The 12,471-nt window shown below is 39.9% G+C and overlaps 1 protein-coding gene across 2 annotated transcripts in view; it reads left to right on the forward strand.

Moving 5' to 3' along the window:
* Positions 1–12,471, forward strand: part of phf14 (PHD finger protein 14) — a 79,637-nt gene that overhangs the window by 61,178 nt on the left and 5,988 nt on the right. For both annotated transcript variants that reach the window (XM_027133776.2, XM_047816094.1), the window contains exon 17: positions 1,801–1,918. In XM_027133776.2, coding sequence (XP_026989577.1) covers positions 1,801–1,918 — 118 coding nt within the window. The remainder of the gene's footprint in view (positions 1–1,800; positions 1,919–12,471) is intronic.

Raw genomic sequence — 12,471 nt, forward strand, 5'->3', positions numbered from 1 at the left:
CTCCTTCACTTCTTTTTTCCCTTCTACTTCTTCATCTTTCCTCCTTCCTCCTCTTCTTCCTTCCTTCTTCTTCTTCTTCCTTCTTCTTTCTCCTCCATTCACTGGACAATAAATACTATTTATTTTAAATGCTAATAGTGTTTATTATAGACTATTGTGTTTTCACCTTAAGCCACTTTTCCTGTGGATACTGTGGATACTGTTGATTTGTACTGTTTAAAACTTGATGCTGTAATCATGGTTCGGTTATCATTGGTTTGTTGAGTCTTTACTGTTGTTTGATTAAAGCCATTTTTGCCAGTAGGTTTGATACACCAGAGCTGACTCTATATCAGGAAGTCTATTTCAGTACTCATCAGGTTGCACAATTGGAAACCCAATTAAATATAAGTTTGCAAAAATATCTGCCAAAGGTTCGTGACACCTGACAAACCGTTGGTGCAAAGTTGTTTTAGCATGACATTCCCCTGTGTATATAAAGCTATACTCTAATAGCTGAATGATCATAAATCCACACAGCCATGATCAAAAATCTAACAGAAAGCCTTCTTATAAGAGTGGAGTTATTATTATAACAGCAAACGAGGACTACATCTGGAATGGATGCTCAACAAGCACTTATGGTCAGGTGTCCACAAACTTTTTTCCATTTACTTTATTTGGTTGCATGGTTGAAAACTATGTGATTATTTTACTCTGATCCAGCAATCACACCAGATTCGTATCTAGCTGTTGTGAACTATTTTGGTGGAGAGTTCAACCTCTAACAAATGTAAAGATGTAAATAATTTCCATACAGCATCGGCTAGAGGTGTGTATATCCCACTCGGTTAGCGTTTGGCGTCACTGGTCGGCTAAATTACGAAAAGGGCTTCTGCGTCATTTAACACTGTTTTCTTCTTCACCAAGCATTTTTGTGAATATATTATAGATATACTTTAGAACATTGAGTTCTGATGGAAGGAGAGGTCTGATGTAAGACCAATAAACTGATAAAGTGCTTTTTAATTTTTTTTTTCCTTTTTTTTCTCCTCTTACCTTCCTCTTTGACAAGAACCTAGTACCCCTCATCCACATAATGTAGACAAATAGGGAGGGTGCCTATTGACCTCCTCGACCCTTATCTGCTTTATCTGATTTACATTGCCAAATCTGAATCTTCACTATTGATTACTTCATAATTAGTTAATTACGGACAGGAAGGAGAGGGAGAGGGCATGAAAGCCAGCCTGAAGGGCATCCGGGCATTCACCAATAATAGCCCATGCATGATAAATGAAGGTAGTGCTTGGTTCAGATTCCTTAGGCTCCACATTGGACGGCTTTTTTCATGTTTTTCATTTGTTTGTTTTTTTATTATTATTATTATTTTTACAGCTCACAAAAAACACAGTTGAGTTTATGCATGAGGTTTGTGTATAGGAATGGTGGATGCCCATAAGACCAATTCTCCCTTTTAAACCCCTTGGCTTAGAAATAAGTTAAAAAAAAAATCCTAAAGATTTATTGGCTAGATGCACTGAATCCCATTTCAGCCGAGCCAATCAAGCTGGCGTGTTTTATGATGGCTGTACAAGGCCATGTGAGAGGTGCTGTGCCAATGTGTTTTGAATCTATTAAGCATCTGTTACCTGACAGGAATCTGCTCTGTCACCATCGATCAAATCTGCCTGATGAGGGCCATGCCGTTTTCTTGGCAGGGATACTTGTAGAGCGCGTGTGTGTACGTGTCAGTGTAGGCGATACTCCCTGCCTTGAGCTGTATTCCCTCTGGTAATATCCTTCTCCCTCTCATCGTAGGTGTGACGAGTGTCAGCTGTGTTACCACTTTGGCTGCCTGGACCCTCCCTTGAAGAAGTCGCCTAAGCAGACAGGCTATGGCTGGATCTGTGAGGAATGTGACACCTCATCGTCAAAGGTGAGAGTCGCTGTGGCTGTAATGGCTTCAGCTGATCGCGTTCCATTACGCCACAAGATGCAGATCAAGAAAATTGACAAAAATTACACTAGTGGGTCAAATAGAGGTTGTGGTGTTGAGCTCAATTATAATTTTTAGGTTTTCAGTTGTTGTGTGTGTGAGAGAGAGAGAGAGAGAGAGAGAGAGAGAGAGAGAGAGAGAGAGAGAGAGAGAGAGAGAGAGGAGGGGGGCTCTTTAAGGACTTAAAAAAGTACCCATTTAATCAAAAATGTATGTTATTTGATGCAAGGTTTATCATTTTTATCACAAAAAGCAAAGTATCACAACATAAATTGTTCTAAAAGTGTTAGGTTTGGGGGCAAATTAAAATATCCCCCTGTTTTGGTGGTGTTGAGGGGAGGGGGTGTTAGGGTGTGATGGAGCAGTTGGGGTCCCATTCAAAACCCTCAAACTACTTTTTTTTTTCTAATGTAAAACCAATGCAATATTATAATAAAAAAATAGATTAAATAATTTAATTAATTGAATTCTAATTTATGAATTTGGTTACAGTTGGGTAATATAGCTGTCACACACCTTGCACTGAGACTTACAGGTAAACAGTATAACTATCAAACAGTATAAATATCAAACACCACTGCTTAGAATTTTCTTTGAAATACAATCATATTTTCATCATAAGAAGATTTAATAAATTTTGTTCGAGATCTCTGTTGCTGTTCACATACAGTGAAAGAATACTGCCCATGATGTTGCCCCCACACACACAGCATACACACGTGTTTGGCTCTTTCTGTCTATGATCAAAGCAAAGTGGCTTTTGTTTGAAATTTTAAGGACACTAATGGTGGTGCGGTCAGGGCGGGGGGATCATCCGATATATGTTTTAGCTGTGTGAGAGTGACTTAGAGCTCGGTGCTATCGTTTCTCTCAGAATGCTTGTCTGGCCAAAGCTCTTACCTCATTTCTCAAGACAAAGCATGCTGTTGACTCAAACCTTGCTTTCTATATTAATTTTAATGTCTTTCCTTCAGAACCACTAGTGATTTTTCCCCAGTCACTCCCCCCTTCCCTCATTGAATCAAAGGCAATGTGTTTCAACTTCCAAACCTAATTAAGTTAATAAATGTACCCTCTTTTCAATTTAACTTTAAAAGGCCAGTTCGGGCCTGCCAGGCTCTATCTGCATGCAAAATGGAGGTTAATTGATGTTGCCAAAGAGAAAGTGGAATGTAAAAGGCATAGTGGGATGTCTGCATGGCAGGAACGGTAACGCAGGATTACCGTTCAGCGGTAACATCAAAAGGTTAAAGACAATAGAGAGACATTTGTTTCGTGGTTTGACTGAAAGGGTCGGCCATGATGGTCCATGTTTCTTGCGTTCATGTTTCCTTTTGATATGAGAATGGGAAAACAAGGAAATAACTTCTTTTTCTTTTCTTTTCTTTTTTTTTTATTTCTTCCACATTTAATTAAAGCAGTATGACAAGTCCTGCTAATTATTGTATGGATTTGCTTGTCTAATTGCGTATTGTTCTTATACTTTATGTTTCATTCCTCAAGTTATCGAGCTAAACATGCGAAATGCTTCTGTAAAGGAAATACATTTCTCTCAAATCCTGGCTTTTATAACATGGTGTCCTAAGAATTGAATGAAAAGGTGACCCCCGTCGCGCACCGTGTTAGGTGTTGTAAGTCAAAAGCGCAGAAGAAAGTATAAGAATGATGACCTGCTGCTACAACACAAGGGCTAAGCGGCTGTGAACAAAAGCGCTGAGCAGAGGTAGAGAAAGGAGATTTAGACAGTGGGAGGCATACGGCGGATTAAGCAAGCCTTCACTTTATAAGCGAGTTCGCTGGCAGCCTGCAGGGGGAACCGCTCCAATCCCCAGAGAGCCTGAAAGCCCAGACGCAATCCCGTTTAATCACACGCTTACACACAGCCTGCAAAAATTGGGCTACACACTTTTCGCTCTCGCTCTGGCATGCGCATTTTTCGGTTCTAGCAGATTTTCTCTTGTAGCAGCCGCTGCGACCTGGTATCTTTATCTAGTTTGAATTTAGAGACGGTTTCACTACCATTGTTTTCTTCCCCTGCTGTTTCCTTTTCTCTGTCTGCCCAAAATAACTATTGCAAGTAACCGTGCCTTAATATCAACGGCTATAACTTTATACACACCTGATAGGTTTTTTAGGTTTGGGGTGTGGTGGGGGGGGGGGGGTTTCAAGCTCCTCCTACATCTCTGGATCAAGGGTTAGGGTTAATGATTGGATCAGGTCCAGCTCAACTCCCTGGACTTTTGGTTCTTCAGCAGATCTCAAATGTTCACTGTGTCACTTCCTTTTGGGAAAACAAAACTACTGTTTAAAACTAGAACTGTTTATTAAATAAGTGAAAAAGAGCTATTAAAGAACTGGATGTCATTTGATGCGGATATTTACAGATATTTAGCTGATATCAGACACCCATTATTTGTTGATTTTACAGAAATGAGTAGATACTATGCAGTTTATGATGGATTTTACAAGTCTTATTCATCCTTAAATAGTAAGACAACTAAGAAAGTCCTCGAGCATCTGCACAGTAAATCTCTGGAGTATCAGATGATCCACATTAAATTCAAATTTTAGAGTCAGGGGTTGATGTGATTGTGGTTTGATCATTGATCAAGCTGGGATACGAGTTCATAACATTCATATCATATAAATCTGTTCATATCCTAAGGGCTTAATTTGACTAAGTCTAATTGGATGGACAGATGTTATGTTTTCATTATTTAGTTTGGCAGCAAAACAATATTAAAATAACTTCATTTTTCTTTCTAGGAAAGATACAGGACACAGGAAAAGGCTATGATTGAGCAGAATGACTTGATTTTGATGTAATGACTAAATGTTTAAATAATAGTTAACTGTACACAATGTACAATTGTACTTTTTCTTTTCTTATGTTGAGCAGTTCGATTCCTTCAAATGTATTATCTCATTGATTACGCTCGGTGCCAATGTGATGCTTTAAGATCTGTAATATATTGCCATATGTGCAATTGGTCCACATGTATTTTATTTTATTTTTTTTAACGTATCTGTGATTCACCTTCCGTCTGAGGTAGAGGGAGGGTCGACATTAAAGATGTACGTCACTCTGTCTCACTGGCAGCTGGCAAATGAAGAAGCAGCAGTAGTGAAAAGTGGAACCGGAGAGGTGATTTGTTATCCCTTCCAGCCTTGACTTTTAGATGAGAGCAGAGAAGCATTTAGAGAAATGAGAGAGGCTTACGCTCTGCACTGCCATCTTCTCATACACTACAGCTCGATCAAAGCACGGGGCAAAACACCGCACATGCATCACGGTTCATGCTCTGTTCTACGCAGGTTTGAGACAAGATACTCGTGATGCACGGCGTGATTTGATCCGTCTCGCTAGGTTGTCCCTCTCTAACTTTCTCTTTTAACGCTTTTTAAAGGTCACCACAGATGGGTTTCTGCCTCTCAGGTCTTGATTAATAATAATATTAAAAAATAAAGAATTGCTAAATCAGTTTCTCCATGGACAACTTGTCAGTGCGTACCCACTGTATCATAAAATCCCTTAATTACGTCCGCCTGTTTTAAAGGAAGAAGAGGAAGTCTTAAGAAAAAAAAAGATACATCATGTTTGGTTTATGGGTGTAGCGGCATATGCAGGGTGTGATGGGGTCAGTACGCTGCAGTAAAGCCTTTATTAGGTAGAGTTGAGTTCATTACACTGGCTGCGTATTCCCCTGCCTGCACATGTTAGATAAACCTCCAGCCATCGTGGGCCGCTCTCCCGTGCCGTCACCTCCAGAGCCTCGAAGAATTGATTCGGGCTATAAAACGACAGTTCTGCTGTAATATATGGATGGCCTTTAATTTGAGAGCCTGTCAGAACCCAGAGCAGGGCTTGTTTGAGCCTTATTTACACTCCCGTGATGAAGGGTTCGGGCATATCGGCTCTGTTTTTACAGCACCACAAGGCTCGGTAATACCCAGAGGACTCTGAAAGCATGGGAAGAGTTCAGCAACCTCACACACTTGAGTCAAAAAACTCGATAAACATGAATGCCCATGGCAAATGGAGAGTCCCAGTGAGCTACTGTGCTTTTGAAGGCTCAAAAGTGAATAAAGCACCCAAAGGAAAGGAAGAGAACAGTGAGAAAAGTTTAGCTGCCCAGAAGACTTAAACATTTGGTCAGTCGATTCAGCTCAATCACAAACAAGTGGCTGTTTATGAACAAACTGAATTTCTTTTAATCCATTTTTGTGACCTTGAGTTTTCCGTTTTTTTTAACGTCAAATTTATTAAACTCGGTTGTTAAAAGCTCAGGATTTTACACGTCAGACGGCCCTGTGTTGAGCACTTCAGCGTTATTTATGATCCCGCAGTTAACATGCTGTTTGTTAAACCCAGTTCTAAAGGCGATTACCTTTACAAGCGCAGTCATCAATCAGACCACTCGCACAGTGACCTGCAAAACGGCCTAATTAAGTTAGCCTAATTAAGTTAATTAAGTGCCTCAGTCTGGCTGCTTTACTGTGGATGGGAAATTGAAAGAGAAAATGAAGATCATTACTCATCGGTCTGGGCCGTTCGCTCAGCATCTTGATGTGGATGGAAAAGAACGATCAGAGTTTTAAAAAATGTATGTGGTATCATAATTACTGCCATAATGCACTTCTCTGTGTTAACTATTCAAGAATTTGCCGTGGTAAATGTCAGTAGCAAATGAATACTAAGCCATTTATACTGAAATATTTAATTAAATTTTTTTCATCTCGTACTTAAGCACTGGAAGCCCTCGGCCGCAGTCGTTCCAATCAGTGGAACAGATATGCTATAAATTCACATTTGAGAGGAGCTCTGTGGTGAAGTACTGTCACTTTTCTCACTAGATCTTATTACTTATATTATATATATCCTTTGTTTATACCACTAAAAACAAGTTAACATCAGATTTGTAGCGCTAGTGGGAAGCGTGGCTAATATCGTGAATCAAGAAGACCAGCCATGAGATTTGCAAATTGATCTGCATATTTAAATGTATTGCAAAATCTAGAAAGAGAAGATTTAGCATTAGGATGGGATTTTTAAAATGTTTTCTTGAGGAAAAAGAAACCTTCCCAAAACAAAGTGTCCAGACTGCTATAAAGATAATTCATTATTTACAAGAGTACATATACCCTCTATATGTCCAAACGTTTGTGGAAACCTAAACATTGCACCTATATGTGCTTGTAGAACATTCCATTCCAGATTTATTACCCCTTTGCTGTTGGTATAAACTCCATTCTTCTGGGAAGGCGTATTTTCTCTTTTATATTGCTCCACGTGATGATGTCATTTCTGATCTGCTAATCCCTACATCAATCTGGTTCTCTTCTGGGATATCCTAAATGTGTAATAGACTGACACGCACAGAGAGCAAAAATAACATCTAACATCTACAAAGCTTTTATGTCCTCAGTCGACTTTCTTTGCTCTTAACCTGTACACTCCGTCTCCATCCAGAAGGTGAAATGCATAAAGTTTGCTCTAAAAGCACTTGAAGACAAGGGCAATAGGACTCTAGAGTCTCATAGTGTAGGTGGACGTCTTTTGCTTGTTACACTCATGACCACAATGTTGACTAAAGGTTAGTGTGATTTAGAGAGGCTGTAAGGGACCTTTGGGGACCTGTCCATAGGGTGTTAGCCCTGGGTTCACACAGCGGCCCTCACTGTTCTATTAGGCACTAGGAGTTTATGAAGATGGAGAGAAAATCAATGCAGACGCGTCACCTCTATCACTTTAACTAGGCGAGCCATACGCCTTCCTCCTCTCTCTGGGGCCAATTTGTGGAGTAAACAAGAGTGAAGGTGATGGTCCTGCCCCATTACTCAGCCCTGAATAGATTTTAATAAGCCTGCACTGGTGGTCTCTTATACACGGCTGCATTGAGAAATAGATCAGTCATACACAGGCTGAAACCTACAGCGGATGAAAGCGCAGTCTTGTGGATGAACAGGTCATGTTTTGTTGGGGACTTTACAGTTCCTCTTTATATAGTCTGTGACACAGTTGACTTCACAGTTCTGGGACGATGTGTTGGGAGGAAAAAAAAACAGCACGTTGAGACTTGGACCTGGAATAGAACTTAAGCACACAATAACGGTCTTAGATTATTGTGTCAGCTGGCTTACATTCAAACTTGCCAATTAAAGCAATAAACAATGAGCTGTGTTAAACCTTACCGCTCTGTAGGTTATGATGATTTTATCACAGGTAAGGGCAAATGACATGAAGCAGCAGATATATATATATCGTAAAAAACACTGATATATGTATCCGTGATGTATATATATGATATATATGATATATATATATGATATCATATATATCATATATATCATTTATGGCAAGTGACACCTTTTACTTTTGTCAGAACAAAAAAGTTAAAGACAAGTTTTTATACTGCACAAATGCTCAGATCTACAAATATCTATACATTTGTCAGTTAATGAACATTAAATGTCTTTCAGTATATTAATGCACGTGGAGATCCTGCAGTCCAGCAACATACGCTTGGTTTTTTTCCTTTCTCTTCCTGCTAGTATTTTCTAGTTAGCATAGATCATATTGGTATTTCCCCCAAAATAAAAAGCTGTTTTAGTATGTTAAATAAAGTTACCACTCTTTAGCTGTGCATCTGTTTATATTTTAATAGACATTTTTTTTATTTTATTTTTTCCCTCAAATAGGGACACAGAGTTACAAATGCATCTGCACCGGAGGCTATCTCTCAGCTGCTATAAATCTTGTTAATGAGGGGTGGGGGGGGGGGGGGGTGGTATCTGCTAGTCACGGATGAAACGTGCTTTTCTTTTGGGTTCTTCCGAAACCTTGCATAGTTTCTTCACAAACTTCCTCCTCCTCTTCATCAATCATCAGTGTTACACTTTTTCATATATATATATAATATATTTGATAGGAAACCGTAATCTAAGATGCCATGAAGATCAATATTGCAATGTTTTAATTTACGTTTCTTCAAAGAAATAAAACAATATGTTTGGTCGATTATTTATATTTTTTTTTTAAGTGTTTTTTGAAGGTGTTAGAGCTCCCAAAGCGGCACATAGACACCACACCACCCCCTAAAACCATGCATTCACTGAACAAGGCAGCCAATTTACCTGCAGAGGCTAAGCTTTTGTGTTAATTTGTGATTTAATATTATGCTCTAAATTGGAAACGGAGTGAAAGTACTTTCGCTCACCGTTATATTTCCCCCCAAGCATCAGGGCTTATCAGATGTAGGCTTGTGCATTTTACCGCTGATTTAATTAGCCGTCTTCGCTTAAATTCACCTCGGTATCCGTCACGCCTCACTAAAACAGAAAACGCATTCTTAGAGGGGGGGAGAGAGGGAAAAAAAGGCAGATTAATGAACGCCCTTTGTAATAAACGGAAATGGGGAGCGCAAATATGCACAGTCATGAAGTTTAATTGTGCTTTCTGGAGACTAGCTTTGACTGGGCCTGTGAGAATGAGAAAGAGAGAGGGGGGGGGGGGGAGGACAGGGCCAGAGGTGGTTCAATGTAGCGTGTAACACACAGCTTCAGCCGCCTAATGAACCGAGTGTATATGACTAAACGCACTTGTGTCATATCCACCACTCCGACAGGAGCTTTAAATCACTCACACACACACACACACACACACACACACACACACACACACACACACACACACACACACTAGCACACAAACACACACTCTCTCTCACTCTCTCTCTCTCTTGACACACAAGTATACACTCTAGCACGCAAACAACAAACACACTCTGTCTCTCTCTCTCTCTTTCTCTCTCTCTTTCTCTCTCTCCCTCTCACACGCACACACACTTTCTTTGTAGTTTCCATTATATATATGGTCTATTTTAAAATCCTAAATCCTGAAAAAATTGTGACACCAACACACTGATTGCCTGAAAACACCTTCTATTAAATCATTTCGTTTAAATTAGAAATCCAGCCAGGGAAAAGGATCTGTCCTTGTATGATTGACAGACTTTTCAGCAGTCCAACTCCCAGTAGTTTTTCCACATCTAATGATATAATAACAAATACATCTTATTTACAGATCCAAATATTTCCATTATAGAAATCATCTAATCAGTTGGATTAGTCTATTGGATAAAACGGAAGCTAGGCTACAGAAAGAAATGTCAATAGTGTCACGTTATGAAAGAATATCTGTTTACCGTCATGATAAGCCATTCATTCTACAACTATACACTATATAGTCAAGTGTAATTGTGTAACAATTACACTTGAGCTTTTCAGCAGCTTCGTCAAACTTCGTTTTAGCATAAATTCATCTCTGCCAAAACCATCAATGTATGGAAATTTGACCCTGAACGGACCGCAGCAACAGCATTCCCAAGCCACCAACATGGTCTCCAAGTTATTAGCCACAGCAGCCCCATATATCTCCGGTTGTCCACTTCGGTGTCATTTTCAGCAGCAGCCTCCAAGTGATGAGATTCCAACCAGAAATAGGGCATCAAACTGGATCAGGGAGGTCTGGAGAGCAGAAGCGGTCAGGATCACTGGGAGCTCATGAGTAGCATGTTTGGCTCTACACAGAGATAGAGAGAGAGAGATAGAGATGTCTAACATAAGTGACTAAAAACCAAACAAATATTTCCTGCACTGACTCTGCAGTCTGGTTGAAATTGTGTTGTTGTAGGAAAATAATCAACTTGGAGGCATCCTTAAAAACCCCAGTGTTGAAGCAGAGGCGTCCGGGAACCTCAGGTTTCCTTGTCGAACTGTAAAGCATTTAGCTATTTAATACACGCCGATGTTCAACATACTGCGTCCGCCGTTGTCCTCGTTGTCGTCACCAGCCGCGTCTCAAATGGCAAACTCTGACCTTTCGCTCTGAAGTATTTACTAACCTAGAAACTCCAGAACACTGGAGCACTAAAACAGAACTTTCTGTGGGTTTGAAGACATCAGAGTTTTTATTTTCTTTTTGTTTGAAAATTTTTAACAAACCTAATTCAAAGTGCCCACTCATTTGTAATTAAAATCTCTTTTATTTAACTTTTTTTATTAATTATGTAAATTATTATTACGTATATCAATTCTACTTTTAAAAAAGAAGATCAAAAGAAAATGTGTAATTTTTTTACTTTATGTATACTTTAAAAAAAAAAGAGGGAGAGAAAGAAAGAGAGAAGAAAAAACTACTCTTGAGGGCAGGTATTAAATCTGCATATAATTAAAAGCTAGTAAATTATACTGGTTATTGTTTAAGATCTTAGTAAAGAAAGATTGCAGCATATGGTATAGAATCACTAGCCTCATGCTATTTCCTGACCTTCTTTTGCTGTTTCTCTTAAAACTTTCCACCGTCGTCGTGACTGTTGTCATGAGCTGTGTGTCAAATAGCAAACCCTGACCTTAAAGTCTAATCTCTAATCTTAAAAATCAGATATTTTTGTAGGTAGTGATGTTATTCCACCTTTTTTTTTTTTAGTCATCGTTGCAGGACATCAATCTGTTTTCTGCAACCGCACAGTGGCACCTATCAGACCGGAGGAGGCCATAAAGCCGCTTTTTCAGCATGCAACATAAAAGCCACTTCCCACACACACACACACACACACACACACACACACACACACACACACACACACACACACACAAGGGAAGACAATAAAAGCAGAAAACACGATAAGGAAATACGTCATACTAATTAGCCAGCTGAATTCTTTGAGGACTGCACCAGCTTGATAAAGGATGCCAAAGCTCATTAAAAGCAAAGCAGCGTCGTAAATGTGAATTCTTTTTCACTCGGCTTTAGTTTAATCCCACTTTATGAAGTTGACTGTGTGTGTGTGTGTGTGTGTGTGTGTGTGTGTGTGTGTGTGTGTGTGTGTGTGTGTGTGTGTGTGTGTGTGTGTGTGTGTGTGTGTGTGTGTGTGTGTGTGTGTGTGTGTGTGAGCGAGAGTGTGTGTGTGGGAGGATGGAGGGGAGAGCAGCATGGTGAGATTGCAGGGGTCTCTGTCTCCAGCACATTTACACACTGCACAAGGCTTTGATGCCACCTAGGGGTCAGTCTGTATGCTGTTCTTTTTAACCGTCATCCCTTATTCTCTCTCTCTCTCTCTCTCTCTCTCTCTCTCTCTCTCTCTCTCTCTCTCTCTCTCTCTCTCTCTCTCTCTCTCTGTCTGTTTCTCACTCTTGCTGTTCTTTCTGTCTCTGACTCTTCCTGTCTCTCTCTCTTTCTCCCTGTTTCATCCTCAGTGCTTCTGTCTCTTACACCCCCCCACCCCCCCCCACACACACATCCAGTCTGTCTGTCTGTCCATCTTTAACTACCTTTCTGCCTCTTTATGTGGGTGACTCTCTTTCTACCCCCCCCCCCCTCTCTCTCTCTCTCTGTGTCTCCCCTTCATGTTAATGCTCTTTATTAATGGCTGCTTTAAGTGCATTATTGCTACAAAACCATCACTTTAATGGCAAATTTTATTAATAAAACA

This window comes from Tachysurus fulvidraco, chromosome 7, assembly GCF_022655615.1.
Source record: "Tachysurus fulvidraco isolate hzauxx_2018 chromosome 7, HZAU_PFXX_2.0, whole genome shotgun sequence".
In the NCBI taxonomy this organism is placed as follows: domain Eukaryota; kingdom Metazoa; phylum Chordata; class Actinopteri; order Siluriformes; family Bagridae; genus Tachysurus; species Tachysurus fulvidraco.